The sequence below is a fragment of the Dermacentor silvarum genome, chromosome 3, assembly GCF_013339745.2.
Source record: "Dermacentor silvarum isolate Dsil-2018 chromosome 3, BIME_Dsil_1.4, whole genome shotgun sequence".
Classification (NCBI taxonomy): domain Eukaryota; kingdom Metazoa; phylum Arthropoda; class Arachnida; order Ixodida; family Ixodidae; genus Dermacentor; species Dermacentor silvarum.
Genome location: NC_051156.1, coordinates 188,962,407 through 188,984,144, shown reverse-complemented (window position 1 = coordinate 188,984,144; position 21,738 = coordinate 188,962,407). Strand labels below are relative to the sequence as shown.

The 21,738-nt window shown below is 49.1% G+C and overlaps 1 protein-coding gene across 1 annotated transcript in view; it reads left to right on the top strand.

Moving 5' to 3' along the window:
• Positions 1 to 2,568: 2,568 nt before the first annotated feature.
• The window catches only part of LOC119446290 (uncharacterized), a 171,145-nt gene continuing 151,975 nt past the window's right edge, over positions 2,569 to 21,738 (top strand). Inside the window, exon 1 of the mRNA XM_037710687.2 lies at positions 2,569 to 2,931. Within this exon, the coding sequence (XP_037566615.1) occupies positions 2,724 to 2,931 (208 nt within the window). The 5' untranslated portion in view covers positions 2,569 to 2,723. The remainder of the gene's footprint in view (positions 2,932 to 21,738) is intronic.

Sequence of the window (21,738 nt, the reverse complement as noted above, 5' to 3'; positions counted from 1 at the left end):
ACAAACCAACACGTTGAGCTCTCCGTTTGATCAGTTTGCAGTACTGCAGTTTGTGCGAGAACATGGGGTTCAATCAATCATTTTCAATGAATTATTTATTTGCTCATTTGCTCATCATCATAATATAATCACTCATTTGCTTTAGCTTTTTTCAGATGAGTCGACGCCGTTGCCAACTCAGTCATAAGTCCGCAGGCTTTCTGTCGACAGTCCATAGACTGCGTTTTTTTTTTCTTCATTAACTGTAAATGAACGGGATATAGCTTATAGGTCTCAAAGAAAGACTTCCACTGTCGCGCATGTGTTTCACGCTTGACGGCTCTACTGGCACGTTTCTCGCGTGTTTACAGACACTGTTGGTCAACTGTTTTTCGAGTATCACAGATCATAAAGAAAGTAAGCAGAACGTCGGCTTGCTGCTATAACGAATCATTCATTTTGAAAGTACCTCCGCTTAATATGAACAACAGCAAAATAAATGGTGGCAGACATTAGATAAAACACAAAGACAAGGACCCGCATTCGATATCTTTTCTACGGGGTTTATGGTTTGTTCTCTTACTTTGTGTGTAGGCTGAGCGTATTTCGGCATGATCAACCAACTTTCCCAACGGCCTGTTCTTCTGGATCAATCAGTGTCGAGACTGACATGGTTTTCCTTTCCGTGTAATAGGAATTGATTAAGCAGTGCAACGTTTCTTTGTTGCTCGCTGATTGTTTACGGCTGCAGAAATAGTTGGCCGAGTTTAAAAATTCTTTTGGTTCGTAATAACTTAATGGCATTAGCCGACTTCAGATACCATCGATTTGTTTGCCATAACGATCAGCCGGCGCCTGTTTTTAGGAACAACTCGAGTGTACACAGAGTGAATACACAAACATCAATCATCGCCAGTCCTCAAATCTGCTTAAATTTCACGTGGCAAGTCCTTCTACGCGTAGCATAATATTTGCTCTTGAAGCGGCGCTGCTAGAGCTTTTAGCGTAACGAAGGCGCGGTTAGCCTTCCCCCGGGACAGTGACCTGAACCAGACGGTGTAGATGATTGTTGCCAAGCCTGAACCAGAGCGACTAGATGCTTGTGTCCAAGCCCGAGTCAGACGCTCTAAATGATTGTTGCCAAGCCTGAACCAGAGCCACTAGATGATTGTGGCCAAGCCCGAGTCAGACACTCTATATGTTTGGTGCCAAGCCTGAACCAGATGCTCTAGATGCATGTTGCGAAGCCTGAACCAGATGCTCTGTATGCATATTGCCAAGCCTGAACTAGACGCTTTAGATCATCCTCATCATCAGCGCATGAGCGCTTTGAGACGCTTGGCGTGTTTTCATTTGGCCTTACCGAGGCGCAGTTAAAACGCAAGCGAGAGCTTGCTCGGATAAGGAACGCGCAGAAAAAAATTCTTTCACCAAAGGTACTATAATGCTTTCACATTCCCACACGTGAGCACTCTTAAGTGTCTCTGCAGAATTTTTGCGTTCCATCGCTCTTTGCGCGGTCCTTAATATGTTAAAGAGCTATAGATGCTTGTCGCCAAGTCTGAACCAGACGCTCTAGATGCTTCTCGCCAAGCCTGAAGCGGATGCCATAGATGCTAATTACCGTGTGTGCTTGGGTTCGTTACTTGTGCATGTTGTTTATGTGTTTGCGTATTGGGTATGATTGGGTCATTCATTTCATGCCTCGCCAATATAACATCGAGTATAGCGGTAGGCGTATGGCCAGGCGAACATCTCCAGCACCCATTGAAGCTCTTAACCACCGCTTCTTTTCGAGCTTTTTCGTCTGTATCACCATCATCCGAGTGTTTTCGAGCGCGTGTCAAGCGAGCGTGCATCACATGAACGTGCGCGTTCGAACACGAATAAAGTTGTGATTCTGGAAAGCACGTACGGGAAAGCGCATAAAGCTAATTGATAAAAAAAGAGATTCGCATTGTAAAACTTATTTATAGAATGTCACCACTGTAGGACGCCACGACAGTGCCTGCTTAGCGAGCCGTTGTGTTGTCCCACCATTTATTATGGAAGGCGTAGGTGAAGCGGCGGCTTCGGCGTCCAGCCCAACCAAGAACGAAATCACTTTTTTTTTATCATTGCGGACGACACTAGCCACGCGAGGTACGAAGCGCTAATGATGACACATGATGATGCGCGGTGACGAAGATGACGCCGCACTGGCTATAGCTACAGACGAAAAGTGATTGAAACCTTCGGACTGGCTGTCCATTGGCGCGTTACTGCAGCTTCTCATTGTCTTTCTTGTCCGATAACTATTTTAATGTCGCAAAGGCGAAAGCCTTTCGGGGGGCTCTCTTTGTCTCTGGCGAAAGAAGGGCGCGAAGTGCTCTGAAACATCCCGAGTGAAGTTGCTGCTTCGCAATACGGGGAGGAGGCGAGACCGAGAGGCGCGCGAATCTGAAAGGACGAGCAGGAGAGAAGGGCTGCGGGAGGGGAGAGGAGGAACGGAACGGGGAAAAGGGGAGGAGAAAAGAAAGGAGGGGAGGCGAGCTCAACGATTCGAACGGGACTCGGAGCGCCAGTCCGAACTCGGACGGCGCGCCGACGAGCGGTGGTGTGACAGCTCGTGCTACGAGGGTCCGCTCGGAGTTGCCGCTGCCGCTGCTGCCTCTTCAGTGCGCCCGCTTCGCGAAGGCAGCTACACCGCGTGGCTCGGCGCCTCTTTGGTGAAGCCCACCGCCGACCGACACCCCGCCGGGCACATGGCTTCGGACGGGCCGCCGTCGGGCTGGCGTCGGCGCCGTTTCGCCGGCTGGGACCTTTCGGCGACCTTGTTGGCCGGTGGCACGCACCTGTGTCTGTCTCTGTGCATCCTGTCGTCTTGCCTGCCAGCCGGTCCGCTGTCCGCTCTGTCACCGGTGCTCGCGGCGCCGTCGAACGTCAACGACAAATCGTCCGGCGCCAAACCACGTGAGCAATGTTCGTGATCACGTAAAGAAGCACCTCCTCACAAGTAAACTTTATCTCATCCGTAGACGTGCTAACTTTTACGGGATGCCTGGTTGCCGGAAACGGGCTTCGCAGCAACAGCGCAAGTATCGAAAAAAAATTTTTAACGCTTTGGCCAAACGCAACGCATATTATAGACGATTTTTGATTGCACGTGTTCTTGAAATAAATAAATAAATAGAAAGACTGCGTATTAACGATCACGTCGCTGCCCACACTTTACACCAGAAGCCAAGTATGAAATCATTGGTTAGTGCAATCATAGCTATGTGCCCTCTCAGGTCAAATTCTGTGTCACCATATAGCGCCACCAACGCGGCCTCTCACGTTTACGTCACTCGAAAACCCGGTATTTCGCAAAGGCCAATACGTTTACGGGCAAGCTAAAACTCCCTAACAAGGGTGACCCACTGCGATGACTTCCTATATCGCGTTTTGCTGTTGAACGCGAGGTCGCGGGTGCGATCACCGTTCGCGCAGACTGCATCTCTATAAGAGTGTTGGCAGGAGTGAGGGGGTACGCAAGAACAAGTCGTGCGTGTAATGAGCTTTGCGCACATATTAGCGAACCCTAGATGGTCAGATTTATCCGCAGCCCTCCAGTGACGCGTCCCGCATACCCTATGTGCAGCTTTTGAACGCGTCGTACCGCATTAAGCGATCCATCAATCCTAAGGAGACGTAGTCTCTATACAATACTATGCACTGCATGTCTGCGCAGAATAATAAAGATGTGAACAGATGTGACGCCTAACACGAGAGGCCAGCGTTTCGTAGATGACATTGTCCTTTTCAGCAACGTCGGGCACGACTTGTCATAAGTGACTGAGGACTGCAAACCAGAAAGGTACCGGTAACCGGTAGGTTTGAAGATTAGTACGCAGAAAACCAAAGTAATATTCAATAGCCTGGAGAAGGAACAAACAGCAGTTTTGGTTGGTTGTGAGTTATCTAAGTAGTGTGAATAAGAACCGTTTGCGAATACAGCAGTCATGGGAGTAGCATGCACATCGGGAGAAGGATACTTTAAGACAAAATCCTTATCGAGCGCGTATGGCAGGGCCACTTATCTCATTAACGGCAGCTTATCATAGATTTTTTTTGAAGAGTATGCAATCAATGCGTTCTTCTAGTCGTAACATACGGGCCGTTATTCAGTTTACTATGCCTTTTTAAGCGAAGCTTTACAGAGTCACAAGTTTCGGCGGCGGTGGTGGTGGTGTCACGCTGAAAAGTGGGCGGATCCTGGCGATAGTGCAGAAAGGGTCCAAGCTCAGTGGCACATAGCAGGGACAAGAGAGGAAGAGAAAAAGAAAGAAATAAAGATAGAGTCGGTGACATGTCGTGAACTTTACGTTACCCTGAGGAAGGTCAGATACACGCACGACAAGCTTCGCTTACCCCCATTTTCTCGACAGAGGAAGGGCTGGTGCTTTTTCCGATAGTCGAGACAACAACAACAAAAAATAATAACAAAGGCGAGCAACTACGCATAACTGCGCGGTTGTTTATACGAATGGTGTTTCACCAACAAACCCCATTTGAGGCCTTCGTGAACATACGGGACATAAACGTGGAGGAGTACACCGTAAATAGAGAAGCCAATGATCGCGCCACGATCGATATGGCACGGTAAGTATAGTTGGTGTAACGTTGTAAAGGAGATGAAAATACAGGAGTCAGTAGCTCTTTGGGTTCCTCGGTCGTGGACCGAAATTTAAATAAATTTGAGGGAAGCCCGCACAACCAAAGAAATGGCTGGCTTAAAGCCAATGAAAACTAAAAGAAGAGGGGTTTAATATATCCCCGTGCGGACATATTTAATGAAGGCAATTAAGGAGAGTAACGCAATGAGGTAAGGAGGACTGCACTTTTTTTGGGTAAGATAGTGAATGTACGTACGTGTTAGGAGAAATGAATGAATATGGTTTTTTTTCTGGAAATGGAGTACGTCGCGCTTCGGTTTGCCGTTCGTCGGTGACCTTTATTTGAAGATGTAAGGAAAACGACGCAGCAAGTGACTGGAGAGGAGAAAGAATTGGAACGAGAAATTGAAAAATAAAGTAAGGAAAAGTCCAGAATTAAAGAAAATCGGAAGATGGGAAGAGATGCTTTCACGGAACGCAAGGCTGAAAGAGTTGAAATAGGCGGACATTTGAGTCGTACTGCAAGAGCCTGGAAAAAATAAAGGTGAGGCAGTACGGCGCACGGAATAGAAAGCAAACGCGGGTAGCTGATGTCTTACACGAAATTAATGAGAGGAGCCTTCACCTCGGGCCCAATTCCAATTTCTCCATTAGCATACACGTGGAACGCACGAATTAAGGCTCTCGTGAGGCAACTCCTGAACAAAGTTCAATGAAGTTTTTCGCGTTTATTTTAGAAAGCGAAATTCTACCAACTGTAGGAAGCAGAGAGTTTCGATTTCGGGATTCGTAGCTTTTACGAAGATTGTCGAATATCGAAAAGTTTGAAAGAAAAAACAAAGCAACATGTTTACAAATCCGAAACTCTTCACCGAAAGCAGGTATCGCAGTTTTCTACAAACTGCATCCGTTAGAGCATCTCAAGCGGACGAATTTGATATATTATAAATTCACAGCTTACGAGGAGTTGTTACAATGCTTGAGAGGGTTTCGGAAGACGCCTACCTACTCAACACTTAGTGGTTTATTTCACAACGGCGTATAATACATCAAGTTTGTCCGCTTTATATTTCTCAGTAGAAGCACCTTACAGAACTGTAATATAGCTTTTGCTATTGCTGCGCTACAACGGTATAAACATGATGGTAAAATTTTTTTTTCATGTTCGCAATTTTTTATACTTTTTGTAAAAAATATCGATTGCCTGATATCTAAGGATGTGTTGCCGACAGCCGGTGCTAACATTTTCTTTTTAATGCGACGAATAAAATCAAATTTGGTGCAGTATATGCCGAATAAAACAACTTTTTCGTGGCCATGTATTTGGGCAGCAACTCCTGAGGTGAACCTTGAAAAGATTGAGAAGTGAGAATGTTGGTACGTATTGATCTCGAAGTTCGAGCAGCGCTCACAACACAGAAAGCTGACTTGTGCGCCCTTGCAGAATCACAGCCCACATTCCAGCGAAGCGGTTTCTTTTGAGCAGCTGTGTTAGCGTGTAATTAAACACACTTATTTATGATGTAATTAAACCAGACACTGTAAAACGTTGCCCTCATGTAACGCTTTCGGGCACTTGCTTAAAGGGAGCTCTTCTTGGAAAGGCTGTACTTTACCCACGCACTTCGAACTTTGCACGCATATCCCCAAATTCCCTCCTCCCCCCTCTTAGTGTCATTAAATTTGATCTCGGTGACAATTAAGAGTTCTTCCAGAAGTGCGTGCTAAATTCTGTATCTTCCGTAAAACACGTCAATAACACTTCGGTCCGCTTGTATACGTAAATTGCTGCAATGCATGTAATTAACCCACGCGCTTCGATCTTTGCTTACACACCACCCATAGCGTCTCCCCAGCAGTAATTGTTGAACGATCCCAACTGAGGCACAAACGTTAAGCCTTCCGCCCACATCACCCCTAATTTTTCACCAAATATGAACTTGGTGTTACGCGCAGTTAACTTCGGACGCTGTGAAACGTACCAATTAATGGCCGGTTAACACTTTCAAGCACTTGTTGAAAGCGTTTTTTTTTCCCGATACTATTATTCATCCACGAACATTTAACTTCGCGTGCTCAGTGGCCGTAATCGTCTCCCCATTGACGCCAAATTTGACTTTGATAGCAATTACAGTTGTCAGAGGACGATGCGCTAAATTCGGCGCCGTTCGGGAAACGTACCTATAATGCCCCGAAACACTTGAATACGTAATTTACTGCATAGGCCCTAATCAAACCACCCTCTCTATACTTCGCCTACACGCCACCTACAATGTGCGCCTTAATTTCACGAAATATAAGCAAAGTGCTTCGTTTAGATCACTAATTGCTTTGGGGAAACCTACTGCGAGCGTCGCGGAACACATGAAATAGAAAACTAAGGGTTCAGTAAGTATTTGCAAAGCTCATAATTCAGCCAGAAACGTTCAATTGTTTTGTCGTGTATTACACTCCACATGCGCGCCATTTTCACCAAACGCATACGCGGTGTGAGGTACGTTCTCTGAGGACACTGAAAAACAAAGCGGATAACAGCCGCCTTAACGCTTTCAAGCATTTCTTAAGAAATAATTTTTTTTCAGAGGGTGTAATTAACTGTTATCCTTGAAACGCTTCGCACAAAATTCACATAAAATTTCAATTATTTTCTAAAAATCTGAAGTTTGTGGCACGTTAGGTTCTTCTATTTACATTAGGCAGAACTTCTTGTGGGGTCCGTAAAATGTGCCAGTAAATCACTGGAACGCTGGTAGGAGTAATGTTCTGCGAAGACTATCATTATCCCACACTTCGAACTTTTAGGACACATTACCCAATACCTGACTTCCATTGTCTTTAAATACAGAATGCCAATACCACCTCTGTTTCTCCCGCGGCAGCCAGAAAACACTCCCATGCCTCGCCTCACCCTCCCCTCATGCCTCGCGCAAGGTCCGGCGCGGAGCGCGCCGGACCGAAGCGCGTGCTCCGCGCTCATCTCCTGTCCAGCCTTGCCATTCGTGCATTCGTGCTGCGTGCTTGTGCGCAGTGGATTCTTTTTGCGTTTTCATGCACGCAGTCGCGTTCATTATTACAATCAAGCAAGCATGTGCCCAAATTGTATTAAAAAAATAACTCCACTTACAACGTAAAAGTTCTTTGGACTCACTTTTGTGTTCATTTCCGAAAACCAGAATTGGAGCAGACAGTGCAACACACCATAAAATGCAACAAAACGCGGATTGTGTTTCACGAATGCACATGTAAAAACATTTATTGTAATTGCTCTAATGGCCAATGCGCAAAATAGCTTCTCACGGCCTGCTTCTCGCTCGGTCCATAAAATCCACCTCCGTGAAGTGGGCCGAGCATACTCTGCGGTTGTTGACCTTGTCTCTGGGCAAACCCATTAGGTCCATCCTTCCAGCGTAGGTTCAAAACGCTTCCATCCTGAAGAACAGTGAAGATCATAAATTACAACATCGCAGTTGGAACATACAAAACTGAGCTCGTTTCGCGTCGCGGCAGAGTACGAGTTGTGATATGTCAGCCTTAATTCTCAGAAACGCATTTTTAAACGATGGCGACCAATTATCTAGAAATAAGTGCAAAGCGCACACCTACACACGTGTTCCTTGCTATACGCACAGGTGGTACTATATTTATAAGGAGCTTTATGTTCGCTGCTTGTTGACATAACGATTTACTGCATCGTTGGGGTGTTTTCAAATCAGCTAGCTGCTGCCTTACCTCCGGACAGCCATGTACGACTGCGCACAATTACTATCACGAATAAAAACCGGGAAGTAAACTGCACAGTACTCACCTGTTGTCTTTAGAGGGTTGCGGTAGAATTTCACGTCGCATGGCTCACTTCGTCTTGATGTGTTCGCACACCATTGAACCACACGCGAACAGCGACAGCTGCGAGACATTGAGGGGAAAAGCCGACAAACGTGCAACGGTAAGGTACCACACGGACCACACTGCTAGCGCGGAAGGCGAAAACCGCAAATCTGACCGCATAATGCCAGAAAGAGAAATTGCTGCCGTTTTGGCCGTTATGAGCACGGCCGATGACGAGCGCGGGCCACTCCAGCCGCGCCACCGATAGTTGAAGGCCAGCGAGAAACGACAAAGTTGAAAGAGGGTTGACAAGAAAAAAAAAAGGAAAAGCGATTTTGGTTTCGCATCCATCTCATGGATGACGCTGCATTTCGCGTGGACAAAAAACCAGCGGAGTTTCCGAGGCTTGCCGGAAGGCCTATAAGGCGGCACTCAAGCTACCCCAGGGCACTCCCACGAGCAAGCTCCTCGCATTGGGTATGCACAACACCTATACAGAACTTTGCAAAGTGCAACTCGCCACGCAGCTGCAGCGACTTGCACAAACACCAACGGGCTGTGCACTACTCCGAAGCCTTGGCTTTACCGGCCAGCTCCATGAAGCAGCTCACCGCAAGCCCATTCCAGACCATCTTCGTACCACCTACAAGGTCGCGCCATCCCCCGCAATATGGGACGGCTACATAAGGGACGGCGGAAAGCCGGAGTGGCACCCCTCGAACGAGAGCACGGGTAGCAGAACACCACATACTATGTTGACGCCGCCAACTACGACCGCACGAACACCAAGGCAGTAACAACAGTTGTGGACAACACAGTCCAAGAACTGACCAGCGCCTCCATACGGTGCCACAACATCACCGAAGCCGAAGCAACAGCCATTGCACTCGCTCCTGCCCACGGCTACAGACAGAGACGATCGCTCACAGTTCTGACGGACTGCCAAGCGGCTTGCCGCAACTACCTACGAGGGCGCATCAGCCAGCCTGGCCTCGGTATCATATGATTGCGACAGACACTGGCGAGCATCTCAGTACACACATACACCCAATTCAGCATCGGATAATATGGACCTCGGGTCACATGGGACTGGAGGGAAACCACGTGGCGGATAGGGTAACTCGAGGGTACACGAGCCGAGCACCCTCCAACTGCTCCCCTGAGGAACCCGTTCCCGTCCCGTGCGACTACTCGCCAATTCTACACCACTATTGAGGACTATGCAAAACCTATTCCCCACCACACCGAACACTAAATAAAAAGGGATCGGTCAGTTGGAGACAAATCCAAACCGGCACGTATCCCAATTTGCACATCCTCAGTAAAATACATCCCACGGCACACCCTCCTCGCTGCCCATGGTGCTCAGCTAAAGCAACCTTATTTCATATCACGTGGGCATGTCAGGCTATCACTGATCGTCGGCTACCTGCATCGTCGTCGTCGAAGCGTAGGCCCCCCACAGCTTTGCTGAGCGGCCCGAAGATATGAAAGTCATAGGGTGACATATAAGGGCTACATAGAGAGTGCTTCATTGGTGCCCAACCCACTTCCCTTAATTTTGCGCATGTGCGTAATAGCTGCGGTGTGGGTTTGGGTGTTGTTATGGCGAAGAATGTCCCCTGTTTCCCTATTGGTTGGTCACGCCTTTTGCGGCGATAAGCAAATTGAACCTCACCAAAAAGCTCGCAGTAATACGCAGCGTTTATGGTGCGATGATTGTACCGCGACTATCGTGCAAGAAATCAGTAATGTCGCGGTGATTCCCCCCAAAAAAAGTTTCAAACGCCTTGCTAGCTGACAGCCGGGTCTTCGCTTTGAAAGGGGCTCCCTTACGTTTTTAATTGTGTCAGTGTTAGAACGCTCACGTGAATGAAAACCATCTGTCGAGCAGTGGAGAAAGGCCGGTGGTAGGCGGAAGTAGAGGAGGCAACTTGCGGAGGCGGGGCGCGCCGCGCTGAAGTGCGGCCCGCAATGTTGAAGAACGGCCGTCAGCAAATGCACTTCGCTCCCGAGCAAGGTACGGACACGTTAGTGGCTTCGTCTGTGTTCTGTGTGCTTTATATACATGTATAAAAGCAACGATGGACGCCGCACTTCCTACGGGCGAGAACTATAATGCTAAACGAATTACTTTCACGTGAATCCAGTTGATGACCCTCATTAGTTCTCCCCTTCTTTTGTAAATCAGGCGTGTAGCGGTGCACCAAAGTTTCATCGCAGGTAATGATGCCATTAAGAAACTGAGTCCTTGTTTTTTCTTTCTTTTTTTTTTTTTCAAACGGCGCTGAGAGCCGCGCATTCACGCGAAACCAACGTCTGTTTTACGGTCAAAAGATGGTGGACCCATCGGGCAGACATTATATACGGAGTCATGGGTCCTTTGTTATTATAAATTAGGCACTTACATAACTTATCCCCCCCCCCCCCTCCGCTTCCCTATCATAGAAGAACTTTGCAAAAAATGACGGTCAAATGCTGGTCGCCCTCCACAAGATTAGAAATGGCTTGAATGTTCTGCAGCATAACGCTCGTCCGTGGTGGACGATCATGGCTCTCTTTTCTAACCTCTGTACGGCCTTCTCTGAACTTGTTATGCCAGGCAAACGCTCGCGACCTTCACAGTGTTTGACCCACAAACTGGTGCCGTCAATCTGTAGAATTTCAGTCGATTCTACACCCTCGCTGGTAAGAAACTTATGAATACGTTGCGCCTTCGACGGGTCTATCTCTTTCTGGAACATCGTACGACACATGGTGGAAGGAAGTAGTTAGGGGAGAGCATGGCGTCACGCAGCCAGCCTTTCCAAGCGAACGTTCCGTGACGCGAACCCTAAATTAACTCAGTGTCGGCCCAACTTGTGACTTCTTGGGTCAAGATCACGGAACAAGAATCGAGATTAGCCGAGACGTTTGGTGCCAGGTGGTTTTTTAATGAATGCGCACATGTTCAGGGGCCCTTCTGCAGCACTGCACGAAGAGCGCGAGCCCTAAAATTTACCGCGCGCTCAGACGCGACTATCCCGTGTTGGGCCTTAACGCTTGGCTTCAACGATGATCCCTCCTAACTTTTATTGCGATAGCAATTATATAGAGACTCAAGGCGAATTTCTGCCGTAGCCATCGTCGTCGCCGTGAGGTTCCGTATAAAGTGCAAGGGCGGCAGCCCCGTCACCGTGCGCCCTACGCTGTATGTGCGAGTGAAAGAGTGCGAGGGGAGCCGATGAGCGGGGCTCAATCTCATCCGCGCGCAAGGGAAGAAAGCGGGCAAGACGTGCGCCGTCTTTCGCCTCGGGCGAGGCACCCAACGTTGCGAGGCATCGAGGGTAAGGGAGGGAGGGGGGGGTGGCATTTTACTCCGGCTGCAACTGCGTATGCGGCGGCTTCGCGAGGTCACGCGGCCGTATCTTAAGAGTGATCTGTCTTGGGGGCAGAGTCTATAGGTGCGTCGCGGGCTCGTAGCTTTGTGCGTGCTGAGTGTTCTTGGCACAGAGTTTGCGTTGAAGCGATAGACAACAGCACGAAGGTCACTCCGCTCGCTGCTGCTGCCGCGTTTCCTCACGCCAGCGGTTTGAGAGCGAGCGTCCGCGGTCATCGAGTGTGATGGGTTCATGTTTGCTGTGCGCGCTGACACTATGCTTGTTAATTTAGTTAGCAAGCGAATGTTTACAAGTTGATACGGCCGATGAAAGTACTATCCTTGCTTCGTATGGCTTTCTGCTAATTTGCTATCGCAATCGATGCTTCGCCTTTTGGGCAAAACTGCGACTTTTATCCATCCTCCACGGTATCACACATCAGCAAAGAAATGTAACCAAGGCCGTCCGGATGCTCACGTGACTTTTGAGTAACCTATCTAACAACCCTTCAAGTGGCAGCGATGGAACTCGCTCTACAACAAAAGTCGCGTTTGGTTCGAACGGTTCGAACATAATTCTATCAAAGCTAGAATTTGTGTGTCTTCTTTTCTGAGTTTCGCAAGTGTGCTTGATGTCCTTGTTGCCGTGGAAGCCGGGCCCCTGTACTATATATAGTGCAATGAAACATTGAGTTTTCCGCATGAAACTCTGTGGAATCGACATCCCTGGCATTGCATGATAAAAGGTGGACAGATCTCGGAGAACGTAATCCGCAAAGTGCACGGATCACGTGGGTTGCGTGGTGGGAGTTTTCTCTTCACGCTGGTTGGCCTGGCAGTAAGGTAATTGCTTATGCGGTGAAACCCGTTGCAGAAGGCGAATAGTTTTACGGCATTCAATTGCGCGCTTCTCGAAAGCATCGCTTCAGATAGGTTTCAAATTGTGCGTTCGATCATTTATTTTACCATGTTTTCTTTTAAATTTTCTTATTTGTCCATAGTTGTTTTCTTTATCGATGTGTGGACAATTCCCCTTGTGGGTTTCAACAATGTTTGAGGCAATCAGCATCTGCCTGGTTTCCTTTTAATGATGCGTAAACCTCAACATAGGATGTGTTTCATTAGCCTAAATCTCGAGTCAATGATATTCTTTTATGAATTCTGAAGGCAACAGAACTGTGCGCGAATGAGTAATAATTGAGAATTGAGGCATTCACTTATTGCGACATTTGCAGTTTTGTTGTAATTTTTGTCGTAACTCTATGCCAGTAGTGGGTACGCGCCATGGTTTAAGCAGCAAGCGCACGATCGAGCAGTTACTGTGCGTTTCTCGTTTGCAAATAAGAATTCTTTTTTAGCTACCCACTGCCGCCCGAATCTAGGCCTATCCCCCTTAGTGGGTACGAGCCATGACAGAGGTTCATCAGCATCATTAAACGCGCGAGCCTCGCGGGAGCATTCACGCACCCTGGTACCCTCACGGCCTGCCTGCGTTCCTGCCACCCCCGAAGAAAAGAACGCTGTTCGGGTCGCAGAAGGGGCTCGCGTAGCGCATCAGGCGGATGGACAGCACATGGCAACAATCCGGCATCGACCAGTCGGCCCTCGAAGTGTCGACCCTGACCGGTGCTTCGAGTGGTGACGAAGGAGAACGAGTTTCTGCCGTCACTCTCGTCGCCATTGTGTTCTGCGTCCTGGCGTGCATCGTAGCCATAGCCATCCTGCTACTCCTATCTGGAGGGCTCGAACTATACGGCGACGCGGACGGCTTCGATCGAGATGACGACAACACGAAGTATCCGACGAAATACCCACCCGTTTACCGTTCCGGGCGACCGCCAGCGGTTACGGATCATCCGACAACGCAAACGCCCCCATCGACGCTGGTGACCGCTCGCCCTGCACCTGTCACCAAAGCCACGGTCAAAAAAGCGACTCCGCGACCTACGCGACCTCCGCCACCTCCGCCGGCTCCGCCTTCTCCACCACCTCAACGGCCTCCGCCACCACCTCCGCCACCTCCACCTCCTCCGCCACCTCCACCACCCCCGCCTCCTCCACCTCCCCCACCACCTCCGCCACCTCCGCCTCCTCCGCCAGCTCGGCCTACTCCGCCACCTCCGCTTACACAGTCGTCCATAAAACCGATCTCGCTTTTGTGCACCTTCGGTAACAAGACGGGCGGCAGTACCATCTACCCACCGGACGGTTTGTGCGACTACATCTTCTATGACTCAATGTACAAGAATAATCGCAACCCGCTCATCGGCAACTGGGACTACGACGTGTACTCCGTCCTCTCGAAAGCGCAGAAAGCCGACCGCACCAAGTCGCAGTATGGTGTGGGTTTCGCCTTCGAGCAGCGCAGCAAACTCATCAAGGACCTTACCAGCACTTCCCTCGAAGTTTTCTGGGGACACAACTTGTTTCACTTCGGCATCATCGATTGTCCCATGCATGGCGTGACTCAGGCCCAGATGGATGAGGTGTTCGTGGCCCTCAAGGCACTCGAAGACGTCGCCAAGATAGCGAGGACATCGGGAAACGCCTCGTACGTCGTCCTCGGGGCGGTGTCCGCCACTAGCGCGTGGAACGACTACTACCGCACCAAGTTCAAGAACACCTTCAAGCCGGACCTGTTCATCTCGCTGGGCCACCAGCTGCGCGGCGATCCGGAGAAGAGCCAGTGCATCGCCACGCCACCAGCCTTACTGGAGAAGCCGATGGGGTCTCCGGACGGGCACGATATGCACGACGCCGCGCGGGCCCTCGAATACATCGCTTCGCAGGCCGGCGGCCCACGGATCTCCATCTCCGTATCGATGAAGGGTCGCTGGTCCACGCTGAAGCCGAACGTCATGGCCGAGGTCTTCGCGGCCTGCGTCACGAGCAGCCAGGGACCTTTCTACGGTAGCTACACCGAGGTGTGTAACACGGCACCCTTCACGAACAACCTGGTGACCGAGGTGCAGCAGTACGCCATGCGCACCTTCGACCAGGCGACGCGGCGCATGTTCGTGTTCGACAACGAGCAGACTCTGTGCAAGAAGCTTTGCCTCGTCAAGGCTAACTACACTAAGGTGGAATTCGGCGTGGCCATCTACGACCTGGACTACGAGGACGCCGACGACACCTGCTCGTTGCTGAACACTCGCGGAGTCTACAGCCGCACGAAGGTTGTGAGCGCTGTGCAGAGGTATCTAGCCAGCGAGTTCACGGATCCGTCCAAGGAGGCCGAGTGTTCCCAGTTGTGGCGATAAGCAGTTTTGAGATCATGACTGCACTATTTAATAACCGGCGCTCCGGTTATTCGATAGCTTACTCAGCTTGATCGCGGTCATTTGACCGGTGCGGCTGCGATTCCGATGCGATTGGCAGTTGCAAATTGAAGCTCCAAGTTCCGTCTCATGGAGACCTTTACTAACTTTCGCATAACGACGACGTTGCGGGAACATTTATGCATTTTTGTCTGCCAATTTTCTTTTGTCTTTTTTTTCATTTCCCCTGTGTTCTTTGTAGCAAATTGAAAGCGATCTTAACGGCAATGAGCATGTTTTCAGCGACGTCAATTTATTGGTTCTGTTTACCTTACACCGCACTGAGTCACCTGTGACTGTGTAAGGGCACTACACCAAGATCCATGCAAAGAGAATTATTAACACCGCATAATATTTATAATAGCTGATACTCTTATACACAACGCTTGGCAATGTATTGAGGACTGCTTGCTATGGGGGACAAGTTAATTGGAATTCGTTAAGTTATATAGTCACCACTTATTCCGCGGTGAACTTTAACGAATTATATTATGGTTTTGCTTGGAAAAAGTTGAGTTGGTATTCGTGAAGTACTCTACGATCATTGGGATGGCACGAAAGCGCGTGTCGCTGGATGAGAATTATGGCGAGCGTAACTCGTATCCTATCTGTCTGTTCACATGTGCACTGCAAGCAGCCGAAAACAACCGAGTCGGAACGAAAATATGCCGCTGCAAGTGGACGTGCTAGCGTTTGCCGCACTGAATGAATAAATGAATGATAGATTTTCGTCATTAAGCTACTCTTTTATTCACTGTAAATATATGCAAACTACATGGAGAAGACTCATACTAGTGGGAGTTCCATGCTTCCATCAACACAGACGAACAGCGGAGAACTGCTGACCTAAAGGGGTCCTGAAACATCGTTCTACAAATAATCTTCGCGCGAAAAAAAGCATTACAGCTGTGCACATGCAACTATGAGATACAAATGTATATCCACCACTTATAAGGAACCGTTTATTCCAGCCGAGCTCGAGCTATGACGAATAACAAGCTGTGCGCCTGATGATGATAAATACAGATGAGGAATGCGTACAAGTGATGATGATGTGTAGACATGAAGAAGAGTTAGTCATCGATCGCGCTCACCATATATATAATGTGTCCTGACTGTCATACACCTAGATTTAAAAATATGCAAATGCCACGAAGCTGGACAGAACCAAGGTGACATTGTTTGCTGTCGCTTGGAGAGAGAAAGAGAGAGAGAAAACACATCTTAAATGAGCATAAGGATGACGATTTGCAGGAGTGGTTCCCTCTTCACGGGAACCCATTTGCCGACTTAGCTTCGACCGCCCTCTCAACCAACATGATCATCGTCCGAGAGGCGGGAGCTCGACAGCAGCGTCTCCCACTGCTCCTGGGGTTGAAGGGTAGGGGGTGGAGGAGGCAAGCCTGCATTTTGTTCGCAGTCTATGACAATGTGCCGGAGTGGCCCTGGCCCGCGAATACACGCAAAGTGCCTCGAGCGGCCAGTCACGCGGCAATTCTGCGTGTATTCGCTGGCTTCTTTTGCACTCAGAAAAACGCATTTATGTAGCACGTATTGAGCAACAGAAAGCTGTATCGGGAGCTTTTCATGTTGCTCTACAACTTTCTCATTGACAGTTTGATAATTAGGACAGTACTTCTCGACTTAGATAATTGATTATAATTACCTAATTAAATCTCAGTAACGATAAACTTGCTGGCGGCTACTCCACTGTACTGGAAACAATACGCACTAGGTTTGCTTCGGGTAACGCCGTTCCTCTTTTTTTTAATCGTGCTGCATGATAGCTGGGACACCCTGTATATGGCAAAACTGTGGCGCATGCTTCTCGTTAAAACGGGCGAAATGCTTTGGTCACTCGGAGTATACCTAAGCCCGTTCGTTGTTCCGCCACAAAACGAGGCAGCTCGGTTTCGTTATGTCATCCTCTATGCGTACAGCCACATTGATATCAACCGCATTGAGACCCAGAAACGCTTCGGCCATAGTATAGACTCGAGCTGCACCTGCACACCTAACCTACTACAACCTAACCTAACTTAACCTGACCTAACCATAACCGTTAGCAAATTCTGCCCATCACTCCGCACAAGACCCCTACGACATGCTTGGCATGATACATTTTCCTACAAAAATTAGGATTGACAACTGTCCCCTTACGGAATTCTTGGACCCTGGTCCCAGCAGACCTCGGCCCGAACTGCTTTAGAAGCGCTAGTGTGCTTTTTTTTAAGGAAACGGGGCTGATCGGAAAACTACAGAGTGTGCGAAACTGATATGTTTTTTCTGTTTTAAATGTTAACTTCTTTTCTCACCTTTTCTGCCCTTACCCAATACCCCTGTGCAGTGTAGCCAACGGGACGCTTAATCATGTTAACTTCTCTGCCTTTCTCCTTTTGTCTTCCCTCCCTACATCCTACGAAAGTCCTGGTGGGGGGAGGGGGGGGGTGCGCTTGGATTGTTCCGGTATATGCCACGGTTATGGTTGTTATGGAGGAATTTGTACAATCTTTCTGCATGCGTGCAGTGTTAAAGAACCCTAAATTGACAAATTTATCCGGAGCCCTCCATTGATACGTGTAATTTTTACAGCGAAAGCTGTGTATGGCTAGGCGAAATGAAAAACCGCTCGTCCCATGTTTCGATAAACGTCTCCATTGGCTACGCCGTCAGTTACGTCGTTCTCTACGTAGCACTCAAGCGCGCGCGTCATTGGCAGCGCCGTTAGTGACGTCGTTCTTTGCGTCGTATACCTGATCTGCCCGCAACGCCGGCTCCTCGGCTCGCCGTTGTCGCATGCGTTCGATATCTCGAGTTAGATCGGCGTCGTGGTTAGCAGCATCCGCCCATCATTGGCGTTTGCGTTCCACTTTGCGATTTCAACGTGAAAGTTTCGTCGCAGCCGAAGCCAAAGTACCGCTCGAGAAACTCCCGCCGAAAGCGGGCGTTGGCCTCGGCGAACGCGTTCCCGCCATTGCCACGTTGACGCTGCTCTGCCCGCAACGCCGTCTCCTCGGCTCGCCGTCGTTGTATGCGTTCGATATCTCGAGTTAGCTCGGCACCGTGGTTAGCAGCATCCGCCCGCCATTGGCGCTTGCGTTCCACAAACACAAACATGTTACCAATAATTGAGAAACGCTCCAATACAGCTTTGGGATTAACCCACTGCTAAACACTGGAGCCGCACATTTCACCTTCGCTGGTTAACTATCTGTACGGAGTGCTTTGATCGGTGTTTTTTTTTTTTTTTTTTTGAAGGCGGCATACCCGTATTAAGTGATAAACTAATCCTAAGGAGGCGCAGTCCCTTCAATATTATTCATATCATGCGTGCGCAAAATATTCAAGGTGATAAATTGGTACGGGATAGATGTGCCGCTTAAAATGAGGGGCCTGCGGTTCGTAGATGAGATTTTCATTTTCAGAGATGTCAGAGATGACCTGCCATAAGTGACTTATAACTCTAACCGGCAAAGTACCGGCAACTGGTAGGTTTGGATATCAGTACACAGAAAGCTAAAGTAATGTCCATTAGCCTGGTGAGTGACCAAAGAATTAGCAGTATCACCCGTAAGTCGAAGCACTAATAGCAATAGCAAAGTATTAGACAACTACGCGAAGTAACGTTAGTAGTTCTTATAGCGGCCGTATATAGATTACAGAAAACATTCGCTTACTAATTCAATTAATTCGTGGTGTCACGTACGCGCAGGCAGGTATCGCTCGCATGATGAAGGTTGCAGTCACGGATGAGCGAACGCTACGTGCTGCCTCTCGCTTCAACGCGTCCCCGAAACATAAAATCACGTGACGTGAAACACTAGGCGTGCGGGAAGGCGGCGCACATGAAGCCACCAGCCCTCTCGGCTCGCCTCACCTTTTCACCCGCCGCAGATTACCTACAAGATAAGGCACTCGGGCCGCGTATTCATTCAGCCACACAGACGCAGCTGCTGTGGCCGAGCAAGAGGAGGAGACAGCACTCAACTGCCCACCCAGCACGCGCTTGACCCCCCCACTCTCACCCTTTTTTTCTTGCGCGCGCATGATCATATGATTTCGAACGTTGGGCGCGCTCACCCTCGCACGGTTCCCTCGCACCTACAGCATACGGCGTTGTGGGGCGCGATAGAATGTCACCGGACTTGCACTTTATAGTTTATACGTAGCATCACGGTGACGGTGACGAGGAAACTTCGCCGGTAGGGTTCCTATAATTGTTATGGCAATACAAAATTTTTGGTTGGTTGTCATTTCTCGAAGCAGTGAATGAGAAACGTTTACTAGGTTAGTATATTCTTGGAAGTCGCAATAGTAAGAAGGAAACTTTTAGAGAAAAAAAATGCAGAGCCCTTCCACTACTGTGAAGATGGAAGCCAGCGAAACTGTGACTATGGTGGGTCTGCTGTAGTGAATATTGCTACAGTGAATATCCCTAAACACCTTCGCTCGGCTGTTCTCCACGAGCTTCACGACCTCCCCACTGCCGGTCACTTCGGTGTGTCACGTACCTACGACCGGATCCGCCGACGCTTCTTTTGGCCAGGGCTTGCTCGCTCCGTTCGAAGATACGTAGCTGCGTGTGAGAAATGCCAGCGACGCAAGACACCGTCGACGCTCCCTGCTGGGTACCTTCAACCAATTGACATTCCCGCGGAACCATTCTTTCGGGTTGGTTTGGATTTACTTGGTCCTTTTCCTCTTTCTACCTCTGGGAACAGGTGGATCGCTGTGGCCACAGATTACGCCACGCGCTACGCCATCACCCGAGCGCTCCCTACAAGCTGCGCCACAGATGTTGCCAATTTTCTTCTACGCGACGTGATTTTATTACATGGAGCTCCGCGACAACTTCTCACAGACCGTGGCCGGACATTCCTGTCGAAAGTTATCGCGGACATCCTGCAGTCCTGTGCCACGAGGCACAAGCTATCCACGTCATACCATCCGCAAACGAATGGCCTCACGGAGCGTCTTAATCGCACTCTCACAGACATGCTCGCGAAGTATGTGTCTTCCGACCACACTGACTGGGACCTCGCTCTACCGTTTGTCACCTTTGCGTATAATTCCTCGCGCCACGACACAGCCGGTTATTCGCCATTTTTCTTTCTGTTCGGCCGAGAACCAGCACTGCCCCTCGACACAAGCCTCCCTGTTCACGCAGCACCCACCAGTGAATATGCACTTGACGCCGTCGCCCGCGCTGCCCACGCAAGGGAAATTGCCCGTGGCCGCCTTCTGCACTCCCAAGAGAGTCAACGGCGTTTGTACAACCAGCGACACCGCGACCTGCACTTCCCACCCGGTTCTTTGGTGCTCCTATGGTCTCCGTCGCGTCAGGTCGGCCTGTCAGAAAAACTGCTGTCTCGTTACACAGGCCCCTACCGAGTGATTCGTGCCGTGACTCCCGTCACCTACGAGATCGCCCCTGACGCCCCATCTGCTTCCCAGTCCAGTGATATCGTGCACGTTACACGACTGAAGCAGTATCACCCTCCCTGTGATGACATTTAGACGCTCCGGGACGTCGCTTCTGCCGCCGGGGGATTATGCTACACGCGTGTGGTATCTGGTTGTTTGAACGAGGCGCGCGGGCGCCTAGACGAAGAAGACGAACTGCTCTGGGCTCTCGAGCTATCGGCTGATCTGGTCAGCGCTGCAGCTATCATTTGTAAATATACTTGTAAATAGTCTCCTGTATTTAATCCTTCGTTCGCGTAACAATATATTGCCCCAACGATCAGAAGGGGTGTATCGTCGTTGGGCATCACCCTACCGAACATGTCTATCATGAACGTTTCGATGTCTTTCGTAGGCGTTGCAGGGGGAACGTACACATGCAGTCGCGGTCACCGTACCGTCAAAGCGTTTTATTAAAGACGGCTACGCCAATCGCGGGGCGCAAACAAGCGCTAACGCGCTCAAGTGGTCGCCAGGGGGATCCACGTCACATAATAAAGAATCAAACGTAAAACCCGACGAAAACCGTGGTATAAAGCACACTTTTTTACAATCCTACGTTTGAAAACGCCGTCAACTTGGCGTTTTCTATACGACTCCACGAGGTGGCGCGAAGTGTCTGAAATTGTTGTACACTACACTTCCGGTTTTCTACTGACGCAATCTCCTGGAACCTAGCCTATAACAGCTTAGCTGTAAAATTTTTTTTTTCTATCAAACACGTACCGGAGACGCGCTTATGTCATCAACAGCAGCGTATTACCGATATTTTTGAAGAGTATATAATTTAGGAATTGTACTAGGAGTAACTTAATACGGGGCCATTATTCCGTTTGATGCGCCTTTTTCCGCACTCTAGAAGACAACAAAAAAGGAAAAAAAAAATAGGACGAATAGTTGTTTGTCCGAATGATGCGGTATTAACAGCTGAAGCCTTACTAACATACGGGGCACAAACTTAAGGTACTACAGAGCAATTTGTGAAGCTAGTGAATGCGTAACGAGTGATGGAACGAGCGACTATATCATCACCAAGCGCGCACCAAACATAAGAAACATTGCTACTGGCGTTAACGTCACCAGTCTTCTCTAAATTATGTATGCGCCACGAATTTCGGACTCCTTGGTTGTTTAAGAAATTTAAATAAATGTGAAGGAA